The 20,911-nt window shown below is 50.7% G+C and overlaps 9 protein-coding genes across 9 annotated transcripts; 7 read left to right on the top strand and 2 right to left on the bottom strand.

Moving 5' to 3' along the window:
* Positions 1 to 268: 268 nt before the first annotated feature.
* On the top strand, positions 269 to 1,149 carry AKAW2_70080A (SDR family oxidoreductase; the record flags this gene model as incomplete). Its single annotated transcript, XM_041682621.1, has 3 exons — positions 269 to 343; positions 395 to 550; positions 607 to 1,149. The coding sequence occupies 3 exons, from the start codon at positions 269 to 271 to the stop codon at positions 1,147 to 1,149; spliced, it is 774 nt and encodes a 257-aa protein (XP_041546964.1).
* A 496-nt stretch (positions 1,150 to 1,645) lies between these two features.
* On the top strand, positions 1,646 to 4,103 carry AKAW2_70079A (uncharacterized protein; the record flags this gene model as incomplete). Its single annotated transcript, XM_041682620.1, has 8 exons — positions 1,646 to 1,756; positions 1,808 to 1,890; positions 1,940 to 2,592; positions 2,640 to 2,772; positions 2,824 to 3,027; positions 3,124 to 3,279; positions 3,336 to 3,510; positions 3,615 to 4,103. 8 exons carry the CDS (start codon positions 1,646 to 1,648, stop codon positions 4,101 to 4,103), a joined length of 2,004 nt encoding a protein of 667 aa, XP_041546963.1.
* A 2,848-nt stretch (positions 4,104 to 6,951) lies between these two features.
* On the top strand, positions 6,952 to 8,580 carry AKAW2_70078A (uncharacterized protein; the record flags this gene model as incomplete). The annotated part of the gene is made up of 1 exon (XM_041682619.1): positions 6,952 to 8,580. The coding sequence occupies one exon, from the start codon at positions 6,952 to 6,954 to the stop codon at positions 8,578 to 8,580; it is 1,629 nt and encodes a 542-aa protein (XP_041546962.1).
* Positions 8,581 to 10,079: 1,499 nt separating this feature from the next.
* Positions 10,080 to 10,365, top strand: AKAW2_70077A (uncharacterized protein; the record flags this gene model as incomplete). The annotated part of the gene is made up of 2 exons (XM_041682618.1): positions 10,080 to 10,154; positions 10,204 to 10,365. The coding sequence occupies 2 exons, from the start codon at positions 10,080 to 10,082 to the stop codon at positions 10,363 to 10,365; spliced, it is 237 nt and encodes a 78-aa protein (XP_041546961.1).
* A 954-nt stretch (positions 10,366 to 11,319) lies between these two features.
* Positions 11,320 to 13,057, top strand: AKAW2_70076A (cytochrome P450; the record flags this gene model as incomplete). Its single annotated transcript, XM_041682617.1, has 4 exons — positions 11,320 to 11,538; positions 11,620 to 12,253; positions 12,307 to 12,629; positions 12,683 to 13,057. The coding sequence occupies 4 exons, from the start codon at positions 11,320 to 11,322 to the stop codon at positions 13,055 to 13,057; spliced, it is 1,551 nt and encodes a 516-aa protein (XP_041546960.1).
* A 506-nt stretch (positions 13,058 to 13,563) lies between these two features.
* Positions 13,564 to 15,854, top strand: AKAW2_70075A (putative C6 transcription factor; the record flags this gene model as incomplete). The annotated part of the gene is made up of 4 exons (XM_041682616.1): positions 13,564 to 13,673; positions 13,737 to 13,859; positions 13,912 to 14,653; positions 14,703 to 15,854. 4 exons carry the CDS (start codon positions 13,564 to 13,566, stop codon positions 15,852 to 15,854), a joined length of 2,127 nt encoding a protein of 708 aa, XP_041546959.1.
* An 87-nt stretch (positions 15,855 to 15,941) lies between these two features.
* AKAW2_70074S (DUF1445 domain protein) lies at positions 15,942 to 16,969 on the bottom strand (the record flags this gene model as incomplete). Its single annotated transcript, XM_041682615.1, has 2 exons — positions 15,942 to 16,103; positions 16,199 to 16,969. 2 exons carry the CDS (start codon positions 16,967 to 16,969, stop codon positions 15,942 to 15,944), a joined length of 933 nt encoding a protein of 310 aa, XP_041546958.1.
* Positions 16,970 to 17,455: 486 nt separating this feature from the next.
* AKAW2_70073A (allantoate permease family MFS transporter) lies at positions 17,456 to 19,122 on the top strand (the record flags this gene model as incomplete). Its single annotated transcript, XM_041682614.1, has 4 exons — positions 17,456 to 17,669; positions 17,728 to 18,151; positions 18,219 to 18,621; positions 18,691 to 19,122. 4 exons carry the CDS (start codon positions 17,456 to 17,458, stop codon positions 19,120 to 19,122), a joined length of 1,473 nt encoding a protein of 490 aa, XP_041546957.1.
* Positions 19,123 to 19,212: 90 nt separating this feature from the next.
* Positions 19,213 to 20,260, bottom strand: AKAW2_70072S (aromatic alcohol reductase; the record flags this gene model as incomplete). The annotated part of the gene is made up of 3 exons (XM_041682613.1): positions 19,213 to 19,668; positions 19,755 to 20,165; positions 20,225 to 20,260. 3 exons carry the CDS (start codon positions 20,258 to 20,260, stop codon positions 19,213 to 19,215), a joined length of 903 nt encoding a protein of 300 aa, XP_041546956.1.
* Positions 20,261 to 20,911: the final 651 nt, after the last annotated feature.

The raw sequence follows: 20,911 nt of genomic DNA, 5'->3' as shown, positions 1-20,911 counted from the left end.
CCAGAGTTGGCCAAGTCGGGAGTTCTCCACTTCGGAAAGGCATTACCCGCCAACCCCACCAAATGCGATTGACCCCCCTTGTATATTTATCACAAGACCTCAGTACTGACTGTAACATCTCTTGGACAGAAATTGTGAACTTCCATATTAATCGACCACGAAAAAAATGGAGTCGTACCTAAAAGGTCGCACGGCAGTTATTGTGAGTCCTCTGTTCCGCGTAGTTTCCTTTCTTTGCTAATGATGCTATCCTAAGACCGGCGCCTCCATGGGCATCGGTGAAGCTATTGCTATGACCCTAGCAGAGAATGGAATGAATGTCGCTCTATTAGCAAGAAGCGGGGTATGTATCTCATTAACGTTGGTTCCACAGGAAAGTCTGACTCGGAATCAGCCGAAGCTAGAAGCTGTGAAGGCTCGAATCGAAAGCAAATGCCCCAATATCAAGGTTCGCGCCTACAGCGTTGACATCCAAAGCCATGCGGAGGTCAACGCGGCTGTGGAACTTATTGTATCCGCGTTAGGAGACATCGAGGTTTTGATAAACAATGTAAGCTTCCTTTCGGGCCTCGAGATATGGGATGTGAAAACTGATCCTCGCCAAAGGCTGGGCTCGCTCTTGGTGCACCGGGGAGATTCTGGGAACTACCGATTGAGATGATAGAGCAAATGAATGGCACGAATATTACGGGAGTGATGTACATGACTCACAGCGTTCTGAACCAGAGTATGTGGTCCAGAAAACGCGGCACTATCATAAACGTCTCGTCGGTTACCGGGCTTGAATGCCCTCCGTTTGATGGGGAAGCTGTATATCACGCAAATAAAGCCTGTCTTGAGGCATTTACCAACAGTTTGCGGATGGAAACAGCTGGATCCAACATTCGTGTCTCAGTCCTCCGACCAGGTTGCGTGGTCAGTCACTTTCATCTTCAGCGCGTTAAGTATGATCAGAACGCGATGGATGAGTTTTTCTACGGGTATGAACCCCTCGTACCGGAGGATCTGGCTGAGGCGGTATGGTATATGGTCAGCTGTCCTGAGAGAACTACGATCAAAGCGCTTGACTGTGTGCCAACCGCGCAGAGAGCCCTTACTCGCTTTGACCGGGAATGGAATGCACGGAACGACGGAGACAATCAAGCATAAAAGGCATGACAGTCGTTATGGTAGTTTACAAATATCGTAATGAGAATGAAATGCACAAGTCTCCTTTCATTATTATTGTTGTTATTTTTATTAATTATTCATCAATTGGAGCAGTCCAGGGTTAAGGTATAAAGAATACACCTGGTCTAGAAGAAACAATGCCCTACTGGGTCTTCGACCTGAAAAAAGTCCTTAGGCAACAGTTATAGCATGTTAGTAGATCACACGTACGGAATAAGTCAGTAATTATTCATGTCCTTTTTTGCCACCAATCAATATTTCTTTTCTTTGCGCGTTGACTATAGTCAGCCTCGACGAAGCTGATGACGTATCTAGTAAAGGAACGTGGGCTAGATAGTAGTTCATCAGACTGTCATTTATAATCAAGGGTACAATGATCTTCAACTGTAACTGAGCGGGCCCATTCTTGCTGCTGACAAACCACCCCGCTCAGGGCCCACAGTCTCAGGGTCGTCCATTTTCAGTCAATCCTGTCATGGACATCGACACAATACCTCATCATCTCGCTGCTCTGAGAATGCCAGCTACACAAAAGAGACAGCGTGTCTCTATTGCTTGTGTACCATGTAGAAAGAAAAAACGTCGCGTGAGTCTGAAGACATATGATAGCTGGTTGTGACCCTGACCCCGAGTATAGTGTGATGGGCAGAAGCCCGTTTGCCAAGTCTGTGAAAGAGAAGATCGCGAATGTAGATACACATATCATCTTGAGAAGCGAAAGTTGGTGATACGGAAACTCTGGCTGAACTCATCGCTGAAAGGACCCTAGGCCTCCGACCAAATGCTATATCCATGCACTCCACTCCAGGATTGCTTTCCTAGAACATCAACTCGCAGCAGCCCCCAATGGTGCAGAACAAGGTGAGTTCCTGGGCTTCGGCAGTGACGAGGAAATCTTGAATACGGCTAGTCTAGAGCCTGCATCACATCGCTTTTCGGGCTTCAGGCGAGAGTTCCGGATTTCGGGGGCGTACGGACTGTTCTACTCTAGGGAGCTTGGCGAACAACAGCAAAGCTCTGGCGGGGTGGGCATCTTGGAAAATGTAGAGTCAGTATCAGAAGAGCTGTTTTTACTTTCTCCTGATGCACAAAGCCAGCTTTTAGACGACTTTTGGACCTGGAGAAATACTTGGCCAGTTCTAGTCCATGAGCCTCTGTTTCAGAAAGATTTGACCAGCGGCGGAGTCAAAATCTATGCCACCCCAACCTTATCGGCAGCAATGCTAGTCTTCAACTCCCAATATGCCAGTGATGCACAGCTCAGTGTCTGGAGAACATCAGGCGAGGCTCTTGCTAAACATGCAAAAAGCAAAATACTCGCGCAAATAGAATATCCCAGTCTGGACATTGTCCTGGCAGCAGCTATTATCGCTCTAAGAGAATTAGCAGTCGACAATCTGTCCTCTGCTTCGCAGTATATTGGTAAGCCTATATACTAACATCAGTATTTGAAGGCTCACACATCTTAGGGATTGCTTTTCGACATTCTCTGACTCTTGGACTTCATGTCGAAACACCTACAATAGATGGATCGATACAAGGCTCCCAAGAAGTTCTAGAAGCCCGGTCACTTGCATGGTGGGGTGTCTGGCTGCTGGAAAGGTCTGATTATCTCCAACGCTATGCCTGAACTCCAAGCTAATACTGCGATAGACACATATCCCAAATCCTTGGGCAGCCAAGTGCTCTACGCGACGGTGACATGCGTCCAGGACCAGTCCCAATCCTTCCCAGTGTCGAGTATCGCCTATGGTCGGTATCTGACAAGTCAGATCCAGAATTGGCATTCTCCAGTATGTCAAATCTTCAATATGCCTGTCAGCTAGTGCACATGGTATCACCTGTTCTGGACGAAATGTAAGTGATCACTGCGAGAAATCGACAGTGCTCATGGATTTTCCCGGCCGGACTCAGAGAGGCCTTTTTCGTCGATTTTACTAACTACGCCTCAAGTCATGCACTGGAATCTCCTCTAAGCATACATAAAAAGGAAGAGAAAGCTACAAAGACTCATGTCGCCATGTCCGAATTCTACAATAACTTGCCGAGTCACCTCAGACTCCCTGCCACCGCTACGAAGCAACTGAGCCCACCTGTGTACCAATTCAAGTATACAATCCTAGGAGACCACAACGAGGGGTGATGAGGAGCTAATGTATGTCCAGCTTGCTATATCACAACTTGAAAATCATGCTTCATCGTCCTTTCATCAAAACAGCCCCGTCACTGCATGATTTGGAGGAATTGAAAGGCCCGGAAATGGTACATATCCAATCAGCAACTTTTTCAGCCATTCGCATAACATCCATAATTAATGCGTATAGAAACTTCTATCCATTGGTAAGTACCACTTAGCGAATCAACTCCACCGCCCTCTTTTGGTCTACGTTATACGAATATTGGCCCAGAATGAAATTCTATCTAGAATACTGAACTGTAATTAGGAAAATCTTTCCCCATTCGCCGTCCATAGCTTGGCAACTTCATCTCTCGTGCATCTTTTGAATGCCGACTCGGCTGATGCCACTCTGTCGCAACGGACAACGCACCTTTACCGTCTCAACATCCGCTTCCTGGGCCAAATGAGCTCAACGAACTATGGCAGCAATCGCGCAATAGAGGCTCTTACATCCTTAGAATGTGAGGGGGATGCATCAATCCAGCCGAATGCCACGAAACCATCCGTGCGTGACCGCGGAGCAGATGGTAATAGTTCTGTTTCCGCGGGACCAAGAGGAGCGCCAACCACAGCACTAGAATCGATGAACATTTTCGGCCACATAGATTCCATGGAAAATGCTTTCGATTGGTTTCAGTTGCCTCTGAACGAACAACTGGTTTTTGATGATGTCATTGAGAGCACTTTGTGGGAGGACGTATGCGAAAGCCATGACCCCATGGGCGGCCTACCGCCTCTCCACGGAAGTCTATAGGTGGTGCATCGGTCAAAATATTATGGTCGTGCCTTATCTACTGGGGTAACCTCCTGCAAGTGGAGATTGGGAGAGAAAGGCTTGGCTTTGTTGATTCGGAAAGCAAAAGCCCGTTTCCCCGGAGCGTAATCAACATACTCCGTTGAATTTTCACCCAACTCGTGCAGGTCTACAAGCGGTCTGGCCCTCACGACTTAGGAGATCCTGTCAATCTGTTCTGCAATGTCGACCGAGTACCCTAATCGATCACGCGCCGGTCTTAGCACAAGGCTAGACCAGTCTGTAATCCCATGATGGATTCTTACCCATTCAACCATCGCTAGATATTACAAAGGGGTTGTTTCGGCCTGTCTAGATTATGGGATCGATATGACAAGTGGGCAGTGGGCGTGTCATGGGGTGTCCGTACAGAGCGGCATCCGAGTCAAGATAAGAGGGGTGGGAAGAAGTGGGTTTGGATTGCGATCTAGATCAACCTCTAAAAGACAATTATTAGCACCCGGCATTTGACTTTTCGCAAGGCTGGCTGAAGTTCAGATTGCGGGTCCCGGCATACTCTAACCGATCTCCCGTCTGTGGGGCGTTAGGGACCAAAGATTTCTGTTTAATCTGGCTTTTGAAGGGCAAAAATTTTTATTTCACCTTCATGTTGAGGCTAGTATGGACCAGATGGTGCGGCTGATCGGAAGACAGCGTGGGGAATCAGTAAGGGGCGAGTTTTGTAGAGTCAAGCAGAATGTACAAAGTAGGTAGATATGGAGCGAGATGGCAGATGGATGGATCATAGTTTGGGGTTGGCCCTTCCGAATGGGGAATGTTTCGGCGCCCCCGGGTACGGGGGGCAACACTTGCCGACTGCGCAAGGGCGTGGTCCTTTCCTTTCATTTGCTCTCCATCTTCATTCCTTTCTCATTCCTTTCCCTGCATGCCTGCAGACACAGCCAGGTTACATTCCAGGAATGTAACGTCTTGTTCACCTCATGCAAGCAAGGCCAATTAAATTGATGAATGACACATGTTCCACGGATAACCACGAGGGATCAATCCGGTACCCCGAATCAACAATGCTTTGATGCCTGGCTAGTTATCGTGAGAATGCCCGGCCGACAGTATGGACCTCTACATGGTCGAGCTACACTAGGATACCTCAGTCCCTCTGCGTTCGCCTCACCCTAGGCTATACTTCCGTCGGCGTTCGTGATACCATTTTCCGTTAAAATAAACGCTTGGCACTCTTTGTTGGCTTTTCGATTCATACTTCCTGTCATCTCCGTGGGCGAATGATTGGACGGCCTGTACGCCATCACTAAGATTAGGTTACATTCCGTAAGAAAACTGTTGCAGCAGCCCTGCCGATGCCGGCCCGACACGTTTTCGGCTCGGTCAACACCTTGGCAATCCCGGCATGGTGGTTATTGTGCTACCAGATGCATCACGTTATGAATGTAGTGGTAACGGCAAGAAGATGCTAGAAAGGCAGAGTCATTGACCTGTCAGAGGACATCGTGAATACATACTTGAACGCGATTGGCTGCCGACACCCTTTATCGCAGGCTACATGTTGTCTTGCTGTTCGGTTGTCAATGACACTCGCTCGGTCTCTTTTCCGGAAGCCACGCGACGACGGAAATGCGCTGTTACCGATCCCCATCCTCAGAAGCAAGGGATATGAAGCAATGGCTAGGAAGTACCCTACACAATGTCGACGGTAAGGAGTCTTGAGTGTAGGTTGTCTAGAAGTAGCCCCCCAGGAATGTGGCGGTGCACGATTTCGAACGGGCAATGTTCTAGAGCAAGTGATGCCATTTGCTCGCCCCATGAAGTGATTCTATTCTACTCACACCAGGCATTACCATTCTCAACGTTGAACATGCCCATCTAGTTCAATCATAGCAGGTTCATGTCAGGCGATAGGTCGCTTTGCCTGTCCATGGATAGCCATGCTGCAGGGTTACATGCAGTAAGAACGTGGATATCCCCATGCAAACCGGATTTGTCAAGGGTTTTGCCTCTGGAATGGCGTCATGGTTGGTGGTTGAAGATGGGATGGACCAAACGACGTCTTCGGTTTGGGATGCGGTCGGTGGCCGGACTACCGCTTTGGGTACCCCGACAAGCGCTCGAGCCGCTGATTGGCGCGACAACCCAACGTCTCTATCAAAGGTATTCGATGGCTTGGGTACTGAAAATCTCACGGGGTAATGCCGACGGTGATGGTGTGTAACTCGAGCTCATTTGTCATAGAAATTGTCAAATTCTTGCTTTCTTTTTTCAAGGGCGAGACTTTGCAGGCGTTGGGTACAAGGCGCAGTGCATTGTGTCACTTGAGTGTGCCATGTGCGGCTAGCCCTCATCAACGCAGGAATGGTGGAGAGAAGCAATGAAAGTTAATCCAGAGTGTTCCAGGCATTTTCATTGAGTCCCGGCCGTGGCCCCACGGCGATCGATCGATATCGGAGCTGCACCCTCCCTACGCCTAGTGCTACACGCTACAATCGTTTCCTCGGATACTCCGACGTTCATGACGTCGTGCCACCATTGCTTTTCCTAGAGCGGTGCAGTCGGCCACCTTCAACTCCGATGTTGGGCCTGCAGGGCTGAAGTATGTGATTCTACTATATAAGACGCTCGCCTTGTTCCTGTTATGGCCTTCTCCATCCATACCAAACCTACCCACCTTCCAGTTCCTTGTTCTTGCCCGGCGCTCTCTATTACTGGTACAGGACTATAACCTCGCCCGACCTTTATTTGGCCTTGCTGTCTTGGCCAGTTCCTTGTTCGAGATATATTCCATGAATCCCACAACGGCAGTGTTTCTTTGGATCACCTAAGAAACAATTTTCTCATCATGGATACAAAGGAGCTATTAGAGAAGCCTTCAGGAAAGGAGGGGGCTTTCAGTTCTACGAGCCAACCTGGGAATATGCATGCAGAGCATGCCACCCAGCCAGATGATGATAGTGAAATTCAAGGGAAGTTTCACGGCCCCGTGAAACGAGAACTTACCGAAGACGACTGCTACGAGAAGCTGGGCTTCTGTTTCCCATGGTACAAAAAATGGACAATCCTTACGGTCATCTTCGTCGTGCAAATGTCGATGAACTTCAACAGCAGCACTTACTCCAACGCCGTCCCGCAACTCTCCGAACACTTTAATATCAGTGAACAGGCCGCCCGAGTAGGCCAAATGATCTTTTTAGTCACATATGCTTTTGGCTGTGAACTGTGGGCCCCATGGAGTGAGGAGTATGGCCGGTGGCCGATAATGCAGCTCAGTCTACTGTTCGTGAATATCTGGCAGATACCGTGTGCTCTTGCTCCTAACTTCGCAACGATGGTTGTCTGTCGTGGCCTTGGTGGTATTAGCTCTGCAGGCGGCTCTGTGACTCTTGGGATGACGGCTGACATGTGGGAGCCGGATGATCAGGGCTTTGCTGTCGCTTATGTGGTCTTGTCCTCCGTGGGAGGCACCACCATTGGACCGATATTTGGCGGAATGATGCAGCAGTGGTTGAACTGGCGGTGGAACTTCTGGATCCAGCTTATCTTTGGCGGTGCTACTCAGCTCCTGCACTTTTTCCTTGTCTGTGAAACTCGATCGACGATTCTTCTTGACCGAGAGGCTAAACGCCGACGACAAACCGGCGAGGATCCTAATGTGTATGGACCGAACGAGCTGAAGCCCTCACGACTCAACATCAAGGAGGTCCTACACGTTTGGCGCCGACCCTTCGAAATGTTCCTCTGTGAACCTATTGTGCTCTTTCTATCTTTGCTCTCCGGTTTCTCCGATGCGCTCATCTTCACCTGCATTGAGTCGTTCTCTTTAGTCTTCGCACAATGGGGGTTCAATGCCGTCCAAATCGGTCTGTGCTTCGTTGCCATTGTGATCGGCTACTTGTTTGCCTACGGTATTTTCCTACCCGACATCTACCGTCAACGCCTGGTCCGACGCCGGGAGGGAAATGCCTCTCGGTACGCTGAGCGACGCCTTCTACTTTTGCTCTTCATTGCGCCTCTTGAAACGATTGGACTGTTTGGATTCGCCTGGACCTCTATGGGCCCCGAGTACACCCACTGGATCGTACCGTTAGTATTTGTGTTCCTCATAGCTATTGCTAATTACGGCATCTACATGGCTACCATCGACTACATGGTTGCCGCGTATGGAGAATACTCTGCGTCTGCGACGGGAGGCAACGGGTTTGCACGAGATCTGCTCGCCGGACTCTCAGCCATGTACGCAACACCCATGTACACCAATATCGGTGGCCGATTTCATCTACAATGGGCGAGCACCATTCTTGGCTGCTTGTCCGTCCTGGTTACAGTCCCCATTTACATTTTCTATTGGAAGGGACCTGAGATCCGGGCCCGAAGCAAGTTCGCCCAGACTTTAGAAGCGGACCGGCAACGGCACGCAGCCGTCCGTCGGTCCAGTCAGGTCACCATCTCGCGCAAGACATCCATGGCCTAAGCGCCTGGCTTGCGGTAAAGGTATATGAGGGTGCAGTTGGTCGGAGTTTCCTTTTTTGGCTGGTCCGAATGACGCCATGATTGACGTTTAAGATCCGCGTGTATGCATAGATACCCGTTTTGCTTTTTTCTTTTTCCGCTTGATGTGCTGTCCTACCAGGGCGTCGGGCCACGTGTACTTCAATGTATGTGGAATAAAACAAGGTTCACTTATCTGCAAAGTCCTGTCGATCTTTCGGGTGTAGTTCTGCCGGTGTTGGTATGCTTAGTGCTTATTCAGACCCATTGCCATGGTATAATCGAATTATTCAGGATGTATTAATATCCCTCGCCTAGAACCCCCCACATGTAAAAGCAGTAAAGATGTAAATGGATCACGTATTGTAAAATGCGGTATGATAAGGGGGGAATGGGTAGACAGGCCTGGATGTATGTACGAAAGGACAAGGATTCATCAGTCGATTCCGCGGTTGTCCGTATCCTAGGTCAGCCGAAGAGCTGTCCCTCCTTCGGTGGTTAGACAGCTTTCCAAGGGATACTCGGGGAAGGTACTAATTCAACATATGGTCATTTGCGTATTTATGCCGTTCGTGAAGTGCGAGACCTCCAAGTCTGAACAGGACTGTAGTGGGTTCATATGTTTTGCTCTTGTGTAGTGCAAAGGAGTACTCCTATTTGCAAAGGACATCAGGTGAGGTTCTGTCATCTGCCATTTGATATATGACATCATGGTTATACAGGGATCTGGATCATGGGCATCAGACACTTTCAGCTATACTTGGATATTAAGTTGGAATTTAGAATCACTAACTATGTTTGCACACACCACAGCAGGGAACTGAGAGATGAACATCCCTATTGTGGTAGCGATCATCGCCAATTCCGCAATTTGTGAGTAGAGCGGGAGCTGAGAGATGGCATTATCGCCTATCTGATTCGTTATTGCAGTATTTATACTGACCATTTCTATCACATTGAAGTTGTGATTGAAAGCTGAGAGATGTAACATCAGGGTGATCATGACCCATTTTAGCATACTGGTAGCGTAGTGGTGAGCTAAAAAATGCCGTCTTTGTGAACAGGCGGCCCATGCGTAGATAGTATAGGCCAATCACACTGAACATCACATTGCCCCTTGGACATGAAATAGATACCCCTTCAACCTCTTCACCATCGATCTATATCCTTCGTGAATTTACAGCTATCTGCGATCAGATCCTGATCGGGTGCTGGAAGATGTCTATGAAAACGGGAATATTCACACCATGTCCCTCAACGAAGTATCGCACCCACCAACTCCTTTTCTTATATGACAAAGTATAAAACAATCGTTGCAGAAATATACCCTTAGTGCCTTATAATATTCTCATCACCATGTAATGGTACGCAGGTTACGGCAATAGAACCATGGGCAAGTGGGCGATTCTCATCAACCATGAGCGTCTATACTGGTTCTATGGCGATGGGGGAAGTGCGGATGGCTACGGAGAGAGACACTAGATGTGTCTCGATTATTTGGAATACATTTCCGCATGGTCTCGCGATTATCATGTGTACCATGACAAATGGGATCGGGTAAGTCCCACTTCATCTTGTGTCAGTGTGATTGAGCTAAGTGATGTAGGCCCTCCCCTCTCATACCATGAAGAACGGAAACAGCTGGGCGTTCTCCGAAGATGATATCAAGACGTACGGAAATATCATTGAACAGAATGCTGGAGGCGCGTATCTTGCACCGAACCCTTACTATCATCCTGGCGCACCTCGGCGGCCACGTCGGCCTTGAATAACAAAATGTGAAAAGGGCATAAACGTTTCAGAGTGGTAGATGATGCAGCAGTGCAGGGAGAATTGTGAAGAAATTTCTAGAGTGTCTTTTTCTTTTCGCTTCGACTCCTCTTTCTGTTGTTCATGGCTTTCCGGTTAGGTCTTGGTAGGACTGTTTATCTGAAAACAGTTAGGGTAGACCTCAGGATTTACATAGTTGCATTGGCAGACCCTGAGTAGAACATGACACTCCAATCCAGATCATTCCTTACAGCTGAGGTAAATCAAGGCATCCTTGCTTTGAATCGATGGTACTACTAGTAGTATCAAGTCAAGTACCAAAATAAGTAGTAATCATCATATTGTGAAGTGTCTTAGAACTAAACTAAGTGCGGGAATATATTTTGGGATGAATGGATCCTCAGAGGTGCAGAGTACAACGATACTATATATATTTTGCCGATATGGCTGCAGAGATGGTACCGACGCATTTACGTAACAATAGACAGCGCTCGATGTAAATACTGGACTCTGCAATCTATTTTCATCCTATCGTTCCGAGCCAGCGAAGGCGAAGATCATCATCTCTCGGCTGCAGGAGACAACAACTACGGGAGGGAGGGTTCCGCAGCCAACCGCAGTGCGGAAGGACATTCCGAAATGCCGCACTGGGGCCATGAGTGGAAAGCCAATGTCGGGCCGCCGATTGCCAAAGATTGGAGCGGTAGTGCGGGGAAAGTGAAAGGTAAAGTGCGCCCAGACTATCAGACTGGACCAGCCAAAGCTTGGACATGTTGCTCGGCCGGAAATGGAGCCGTAGGAATGACGGCGGGTGGCTGTCCTCCAGATATCGTATCCACCATCACCAGCCGAGGACAGCTGCATTGCGGTCAGCATACTTATAAAGGGTTCGCATCGCTCGCATTCTTCCCTGAAATTGAAGAATCCATATCACATCGTCTACACCACAATCATGGCTATCCAGACGATTCTTATCGCCGCTGCGGCGGTGGTCTACTTCCTGGTGCGCTACATGAACCGCACCGATGTGCCCAAGATTAAGGGCATCCCCGAAATCCCCGGTGTGCCCCTCTTTGGCAATCTCCTCCAGCTGGGCACTCAACATGCCATCGTCGCCCGGAAATGGGCCAAGTCATTTGGCCCTGTGTTCCAAGTCCGTATGGGCAACAAGGTACGTGAAATATGCGATCGGAGATTTGATTGATTTAAACGGTTCCTGTTCCTGACCCGCCCTTTCCTTGCTTCTTTCCAGCGCGTCGTCTTCGCCAACAGCTTCGACTCTGTCCGCCAGCTCTGGATCAAAGACCAGTCTGCCCTGATCTCCCGTCCCACCTTCCACACCTTCCACAGCGTCGTATCTTCCTCGCAGGGCTTCACCATCGGTACCTCGCCCTGGGATGAATCCTGCAAGCGTCGTCGCAAGGCGGCCGCCACCGCGCTGAACCGCCCTGCCGTGCAATCCTACATGCCCATTATCGACCTCGAATGCACTGCCAGTATCAAGGAATTGTTCAAGGACAGCCAGAACGGCACCCGCGATATCAACCCCAAGGCTTACTTCCAGCGCTTCGCCCTCAACACCAGTCTTACTCTCAACTACGGATTCCGTATCGAAGGCAATGTCAACGATGAGCTGCTGCATGAGATTGTTAATGTCGAGCGTGGTGTCGCCAACTTCCGCAGTACCAGCAACAACTGGCAGGACTACATCCCTCTGCTTCGTATTTTCCCCAAGCAGAACCGTGAGGCACAGGAGTTCCGCGAGCGCCGCGACAAGTATCTGAGCTATTTGCTGGAGATTCTCAAGGACCGTATTGCCAAGGGCACTGACAAGCCATGCATCACCGGTAACATTCTGAAGGACCCTGAGGCCAAGCTGAACGAAGGTGAATAGTCCCACTGTTTCCCCCCGACTAGAGTATCTGTTAACACCTACCAGCCGAGATCAAATCCATCTGCGTCACCATGGTCTCTGCCGGACTGGACACTGTCCCTGGAAACCTGGTCATGGGCATCGCTTATCTGGCATCCGAGGACGGCCAGCGGATCCAGCAAAAGGCTTACGATGAAATCATGAAGGTCTACCCCAATGGAGATGCGTGGGAGAAATGTCTGGTGGAGGAGAAGGTGCCCTACGTGAGCGCGCTGGTCCGCGAGACTCTCCGCTTCTGGACGGTCATTCCCATCTGCCTGCCCCGTGAGAGCACCAAGGATATCGAGTACAACGGCGCGACTATTCCTGCCGGAACGACCTTCTTCATGGTGAGTTTGGACACTACCTTCCCCTATCACTACGCGACTGCTAACCCCATCAGAACGCCTGGGCCGCCGACTACGACGAAGACCATTTCAAGATGCCGGAAAAGTTCATTCCTGAGCGCTATCTGGATGTCGGTGAGGGTTCTGGCACGCCGCACTATGGCTACGGCGCTGGTTCGCGCATGTGTGCCGGTTCTCATCTGGCCAACCGCGAGCTCTTCACGGCTTACATTCGGTTGATCACCGCATTCACCATGCACCCGTCCCGCGATCTGGCGGATCGGCCTATCCTGGATGCACTGGAGTGCAATGAGATCCCTACGGGATTGACGACGGAGCCCAAGCCATTCAAGGTGGGCTTTAAGCCGAGGGATCCGGTGAAGCTGCAGCAGTGGATTGTGGAAAGCGATGAGCGGACCAAAGATTTGTAAAGGGTTCCCTAGTTGACGATATTTTTTTATGATTCTGGATGTATATATACATAGTAGAATGCTGCCTTGACCTGTGACCTATCTTTTCTCTCTATCTATCGATTTATCTACAAACTTTCTCCGTGGCATTAGAATCCCACCTGCAAGGGGTGACACGGTGCAACTCTGTTACGAAGGACACGTAGCGAGCAAAGCAACCCATTGAACCCACCTTCAGCCGAGGAACTGCATCATGTCCCACTGTAGCCTGTCAGCCATCATCTCCATTGACGAATAACAACCCGAGAGATTCTCGTACTAAAGCAATGGCTGCGAACTAGACTGCGGAACCCCGCCGTGGTGGCCGATCGGCGCTCCTTCACCGCCGCCCATCCAATGATGCATCGCTGGATTCGCTGCTTCTCAGCATCGTTCCTCCATCTTTTCGACTCTGCATTCTTGCTTCCCTTCCAAGACAGTCTCGTCGTTGTCTTCTGGATACCTACCCACCAGGGCACTGCCGCAACATGGACAGCCATCCCCTCGAGTCGTGGGAGCGACCGCCAGACGACGATCTCGGCGATCGGGACGAGGCCCGACCGCGCAAACGCCGTCGCAAATACATCGCCAAAGCTTGGTACTGCTGCTCCCCCTTAGCTACTCGAAAGCATCCATCGATCGCATCTAACCTACTCTCTAGTAATGAATGCAAGCGTCGCAAAATCAAATGCAATGGGCAGTCCCCCTGTCAGCGATGTGGTCGCCAGCGCATCGACTGTGTGTACGAGTCGCCGCCGCGAACAGAGACCAGCGGAGAGAACCAGTACGAGACCTTAAGAGAGATGTAGACAAGAAACATGATTAACATGAACCAGTGAAACTCTCGACCGTCTCCTGACTCAAATGGCAGCTATGCAAGAGCAAATCACCTCTCTCACCACAGCTGTGCACGCCTTGACGCAAAACACCCTCGTCTCAACAGCAACAGCACTGCCGCGGTCGGACGTAGCATCTCAGCGACCCTTCCGGCGGCACTCCTCCATCAAGGAAAAAGAATCCGTCTTTCAAGGCCCAACCACCTCCGCGTACAGTCTGGACCTAGCGAAATCCAGCCTCCAGCGTCGCGGAATCGTCGAAGAACATCCCGATGTCGCGGATGCTGAAGACGGCGATGTTGATGGCGACGAGGCCGATACGGCCCCTTCTCAGGTGATCCCTATGGCTGTGGCTGCGTCGCCGCCACGCACGCGCCATCATCCGTCCGGTGATCCACTGTGGACCATCGGGAAAAGTGAAGCGTTGCGGCTGTGTCGCGTGTACGAGGAAGAAATGGGAGTTATGTATCCTGTGCTAGACTTATCGCAGCTCCTGCATCAGGTGGAGTTGTTGTACGGGACAGAGTCGTGGCCCCGGGTACCCGTTGTCCAGGGCAACGAAGAGCAGTTGGATAGCACCGCTGTGCATATTCTGCGCCTGGTGTTTGCTTGTGCGCTTACGGCCGAGGCAGCGGGAAGCAGTGCCCTGGCTCTGAGCTTGTTCGAGAGTGTCCGAGAAGTGGCGGATAACTTTGTCTGGGGAGTAGCGGGGATCAAGAACATCATTTTCTTAACGTTGGTGGTGAGTACACCCATGCCCTATATTCAGAAATGTGTCTGAATAGTTGTAGGCCATCTTCTACTTCCAAATCGACGAAGAAACCCTCGCCTGGCGCACCATCGGTATCGTTGAGCGCATGTGTCTCGAACGAGGCCTTCACCGCCGCGAAACCCTCAGCCAGCCATCCATAGCCAAGGCAGGCAAAGACCGCGTCCTCCGACTCTTCTGGTTGATTTACATTCTCGACATCCGCTGGAGCTTCGGCACCGGCATGCCCTTCTCCCTTGAGGACAGCGACATTGACCCGTGGCTACCTGAGCCGGAGGAAAAAACGCCCTACCTGCGTGTCATGATTCGCTATAGTCGAATTGCAGCGAAAGTGTGGAAGTTCATTTCGGCCTTCAACAACACCAATGAGATCAAGAAGGAGGAGATGAATTACCTCGATTGGCAAGTCCAGCGATGGACGGCAGACATCCCGCCCGTGTTGAGCATTAACTCGGATAACGTCCACGAGGAGCCACGGAGCTTGCGTCGCTTGCGGTCTCTGCTGTATTTGAGGGCGAATCAGCTGCGCATGCTGATCCATCGACCTGTGCTGCACTCAGCGGCACATATCGCCAAGTATCCTGCAGAGTCACAGACCGTGGTAGAGTTGGCCAAGGAGTCGATCCGATTCATCACCAATCTGAACGAGACGACGGACATCTATCGCTTGCAGCAGGTGACCTTTAACTGGTTTCTGGTGTCTGCTGTCGCGGTGGTCTTTCTGGCTGTTACGCAGGCTCCTACCCACTTTAGTACCATTTGCAAGGAAGAGTTTTACATGGCCCTGGAGCTGATCAAAGGCTTCTCGACGAGGTCGTATATTTCGCAGCGGTTGTGGAAGTCGATTCGAAGCTTAAGGAAGCTGGGTCCACAGCTCATGCATCGGCCGGTGCAGAGTCAACCAGAGCCCGAGTGGAGAGGAGGCGCTGCAGTGCCAGCGGAGAGAGGGGACCTTGGCAACGTGGTGGAGGTCGCACCGAGCCAGTCAACAGGCACGCAGGAGCAGTCACCGCTGGACGGGGCGCAGATGACGCGCGAGCTAATGGAGTGGTTCGAAGCGGTGGGGAATCTCGAGACGCAGATTATGGGCATGGCGCCCGAGGGATTTGATGCCGGGTGGCAGCGGTACGATTATGGGGAGGAGTTGTCAAGTGTGATGAAGGATTGTTTTTAATGCATCTTTCAATGTAAAGCATTGTTCTAGTATCCACGACGCTATTCGCTTCATAACGAGTCTTTCTATAGTGTATGTCTAGTACCATCAGATCTTTGCTCGGAAAGCCGCGATCCCCTCCTTCAACCTCTCCAGATCCTCCACCACCCAATCCGTAACCAGCATATGTCCCGGCTCATGCGCAAACACCAACCCATCAATCTTCTCCCCGGCTGCCTCGACCGCCATCTGTGGCGTCACTCCACACGCCTAACCATGATCCCGCATTAGCATACTCCACATACACTTCATCAAAACGCAAGGGAGTAAACAAAAAGAAGAATAAGAAAGTATATCTTGCATACCCAAAAGACAGGCACCTCCCCCTCCCCAAACTCAACCTTATCCCCAAAATCCGGATCATGAATATCCCGAATGCCCAAGCGCTTCACCGCATCCCAGCCCCAAGCAATCGGCTCCCCGTGCGTGGCCAGATACGGGCGCGTGATGTCCCGCACCCGCTCGACCTCTGATTCGTGGTATGGGCGCATCGACACGGTACATGTTGTGTTGGTGAAGATCCCTGCAGGCGAGAGAGGCAGAGAGGTGCGATACATTGGCACGAGGGTGTTGGTTACTTGGTGTCTTGGGGTTAGGGGCGGGGTGGCATTGCAGAGAGCCGCTTCGAAGCTGTAGGAGCAGCCTAGGAGGAAGGCTGTGTAGTTCTCTGAACTTTGTTGTTCGTCATCATTCGTAGACCATAGGTCCAGAAGATCACGTTTGTTGGCCGCGATGCATTTCCCGTGCTTGTACACTCGGTATGCAGGACAGTCGGTGCGGATGTCAAAGTCGCTGTTACGGATGCATGGTGTTGGGGAGATTTTGTGGGGGTTTCCCGGGATGCTGCTGATCCCTAACAGTGGGCAGGCTACGGGGTTGCGGAGGCAGAGGTTATGGAAGTCCTGGCTGTATTTCTCGGGCAGAATGAGGAGGTTGGCTTGCAGGTTGGTCCCGGAGTAGCCGGCTGTGTTGGTGATGGTATTTTGGCGGGCCAGAAGCCGGGTTTTCTGGCTGCTTAGGGTTTCCGGTGTCTGGGTAGTGACGGTCATTTGGATTGCTGCATGAATTCTTGTCATATGTACCTACTGTGCAGTAACTTCGACATTGAGTTAGCATATATAATCAATAACCTCTCGACCGATAGACCTGATAGCCTATCAATTGTTTTGTATCTACCCCATACTTGTGTCTCTATCGGCAGGTGGGCTCCGATATCCGGGGATAAACGTGTTGGTGCTCCACCAGCGTGATAAGGGTTGGTCGCTTTAGTCCGCGATTTCACCAATGAGCGTATGCCAGATGATATCCTCCCGGACAATCTTAACTTTGCTTATCAGTCCATCGGCCCGATGGGTGACCCTGTGGAGCGTAATGCTACTCGCCCCTCACGATAGATAGCTTCCCGGTTTAATGGCCGTGTTATCGATCCGTTGCCGCCTTCAGGTGCTACCCTGAAGGGTCTGGTCCATGGTTCTTAACCCCAGATCTTCCGCGTTTGACGCTTTCTTCATCCTCCCTCTTCCCCCACTTTCTTCTGGGTTTCACAGCTCACTTCATCCATCATGACTACCGATCGGATGGATCCCGTTCTTGAGCGCAAGTCGGTCGAGAAACCATTCGAGCAGGCGTCTCCTGAAGAGACTGCCATTGGCGACATTGACGATGTCGTGCTCGATCCAGCGAAGGAGAAGAAGCTTCTCATAAAGCTCGATATGGCTTTTGTGCCCATCATCATGCTGACCTACCTGTCGTGTTTCCTTGACCGCAGTAATATCGGTGAATACCCCCCAATTCATATACACCACGTTGGTGCAGCTTGCTAATGATCATCCAGGTAATGTGAAGGTAGCTGGCATGCCTGAAGACATCCACGCCTCCGACAGCGAGTACTCCACTGCCGTGTCTATCTTCTATGCCACCTACGTGCTCTTGGAAGCACCGTGGGCGGTAGCAATGAAGAAGCTCACCCCGCGGAATATCCTGACCGGTCTATGTATCATCTGGTCCATCACTACCGTGTTCACGGGGTTCATTCACAATGTTGCCTCGCTCTATGCAACACGATTGATCCTCGGAGGCTGCGAAGCCGGTCTCTTCCCCTGTCTGAACCTGTACTTGACCATGGTGTACCGTCGAGAGGAACAGGCAAAGCGCGTCTCGTACCTAATGAGCTGTGCTGCCATCTCCGGTGCCGTGGGCGGTCTCCTCGCCTATGCATTGCTGCACATGGATGGTATAGGCGGCAAAGCCGGCTGGAGGTAAACCTAACTCCCCTTCCTCATCATTCTCTGCCATACCATTCCCAATGCTAATGAAAGGATCAAGATGGGTCTACATCATCGAAGGAATCTTCAGTCTAGTCTGCGCCGTCCTAATCTGGTTCGGTCTCCCCAACGACCCCAGCAACGCCTACTTCCTCACCGACGAAGAGAAGTACATGATGCGCGTGCGCAACGAACAACGCCGGAAGTACATGGGCAGTGAGCACTTCAGCTGGGAGGAGATGCGCATTGCTCTGCGTGATCCCAAGCTCATGTTCTCGGCCCTCACCCAGTTCTGTCAGGACATTCTTCTCTATGGGTTTAGTACCTTCCTCCCGACTATCTTGGGGAGTCTGGGGTATAATAGTCTTATGAGTAATGTGCTCACGGTGCCGGTGTATATTTGGGCTGCGATTGTCTTTATCGCTGTTGCGTTTTGTGCGGATCGTTTTGGGAGATTTTCAATCGTATGTATCTTCTTTCCCGCTTACCATCAGTTTACTAGGGACTAAGGAGTGTGCTGACATCATGGACAGTTCATCCTAGTCACCAATATTTTCGGCATAGTCGGCTACATCCTCCTCCTGACTGTCTCCAGCGACCCCGTGAAATACTTCGCAACCTACCTCTGCGGTGTGGCTGTCTACACAGGTGTCGGTCTGAACGTCGCCTGGCTGAACGTCAACGTGGCGCCGCAGTACCGGCGTGCACTTGCCATCGGTCTGCAGCAGACGGTGGGCAATTGTGCCGGTATCGTAGCGGGGCAGGTATACCGCACGTCGCCGTATGTACTTGGGAATGCGTTCTCGTTGGGGGCGTTGGTGGTGTCGCAGATAATTGTCGCGCTTCATGCAATGTACCTGAGACGGGAGAATAAGATGAAAGAGGACATACTGGCGGGTGAGAAGGAAGACACGCGACGAGTGAAGACAGGTGATGGCGAGGTGGAGTTCAGATACCATACTTGATATCTATATTTATCTAATCAAAGATTTATTGCTTGTTCCAAGCACTTGGTACTGTTATACAGTACAACAAGAAACATCATCCATGTCACCCTAATTGACAAGCGACCCCACAACCTCATCGAAATTCTCCTTTTCAAGCCCCAACCTCTCATTCCACGATCCCCCGGGCACCCGTGACCAATCTCCATACGGGCCATCCGGGAACCTCGCCAACCCAGCCGCCAAGAGTAAAACTCTCACGGCAGTAAAGTCCCCACCCTTGAGCCGCTCGGTACTTTCTTCGATAACCGGCTTCAGGGCAATATCAGTGACCTTCCAGTCCTTGCCAGTGGCTTTTTCCAGAGCACCGAGAATCTGCTTCTGAGTGATGGTGAATGACTCGACGTAGACGTATTGGTTCTGGGTAACCTCCGGGTTCTGCAAAACAGCAACGAGAGCACGGCCGATTTGAGCGAGGGTGGTCACGGAGGCCGGGTTGGTGCCGTCGTCGTAGATGGTTGCTTCGTGGGATTGGAGGTTGAAGCCTAGAAAGCCGTTCTTGACACCCTGTTGTGGTACCTTCTTAGCATACCTTCATGAATGGGACGTAGCAAATGATAGGTATTATATGTGTGTGCTGTAGATCTACTTACCGCATCGAAAAAGGGTCCCGTGATGAGCGCAGTCCAAGTTAGCCGATCCTGTCTCTCCTTGAGATAATCGACGTTGGCTTTCTTGCCGTCGAGAAGCGGTGCGAGAGCCCGGACGCGGTCGTCGGCGGTGTTGTTGCCGAATTCACTGGGGATGAATCGTTTCACTCCTGCATCGACGGCAGCGTCGATGAGTTTCTGCTGGAATGCAAGACCTGCGTTGCCTACGATGCTGATCACGGCATCTTGGCCCTTGAATGCGGAGACGAGCGAGTCGTGGCTGTAGTCTGATTTGATGACTTGAAGGCCGTCGGGGAAGGTGCTGGTAGATGACTCTCTGGTGAGTGCGCTGATGTTGAAGGCTTTGGATGAGAGGAAGGCTTTTAGGACATGAGAGCCGAGGTTACCTCCGGCCTGAGAGAGATCGTATGTTAATGTTGAAGGATAAGGAGGGATTGAGCTGGATCACTTACTCCAACGATTACCACGTTCTTTAGCGGGGAGGCCATCTTGCTGTGATATTTATTGGGCTTTGTAGTGCTTTGTAGGGTTGGTAGTATCGAAGTATCCTGCTGAAAGTTTTCCACTGTTCTGCAGATATTATAAGGATGTGACGGCCTTCATCCCGCACTTATATACATAATCTTGCTCATTAGGATTGGTAATCACGTAAGTGATGCCTTCTGGAAAGTGTTTCCTTAATATGCTTAGCCATAGGTACCTGGATATCACGCCATCTCCATCATGCCGGAATTGACTCCGGTTTACAAATCGGCAGTCGATTGACATGTATAGTTCCGAGAGTCGAGTACCTTCTGTTCCGGATCGTCTGACGCTAAACCATTTCCGGCGCAAAAGTGCGATTGGTCGAAAAGGGGGCAGAATGACACAACTCAAGTGCCGTGGTGGATTACGACTGCCAATTAGCACATAAGGCATAATGCACAAAGACAGATTCCATCATTCACAAACGTTTACCTAAGCCAGAAACACAACATACCACCTTATGCACTGTGCAGGTTCATTGCCACTGAACCTTATTCTTGGAATTTTGTCAGTACCATTGCAATTCTTAAACACCTAAGCTCATGAGTGGCCAGCTGCAAGCATCCTGTAACGGACATTGACGCGCCTTCTCATCCTTCCTTCTGCGTGCGTGA

Source organism: Aspergillus luchuensis, chromosome 7 (genome assembly GCF_016861625.1).
Source record: "Aspergillus luchuensis IFO 4308 DNA, chromosome 7, nearly complete sequence".
NCBI lineage: Eukaryota > Fungi > Ascomycota > Eurotiomycetes > Eurotiales > Aspergillaceae > Aspergillus > Aspergillus luchuensis.
The sequence above is the reverse complement of the archived record's forward strand: the minus strand, read 5'-3'. Positions and strand labels throughout refer to the sequence as shown.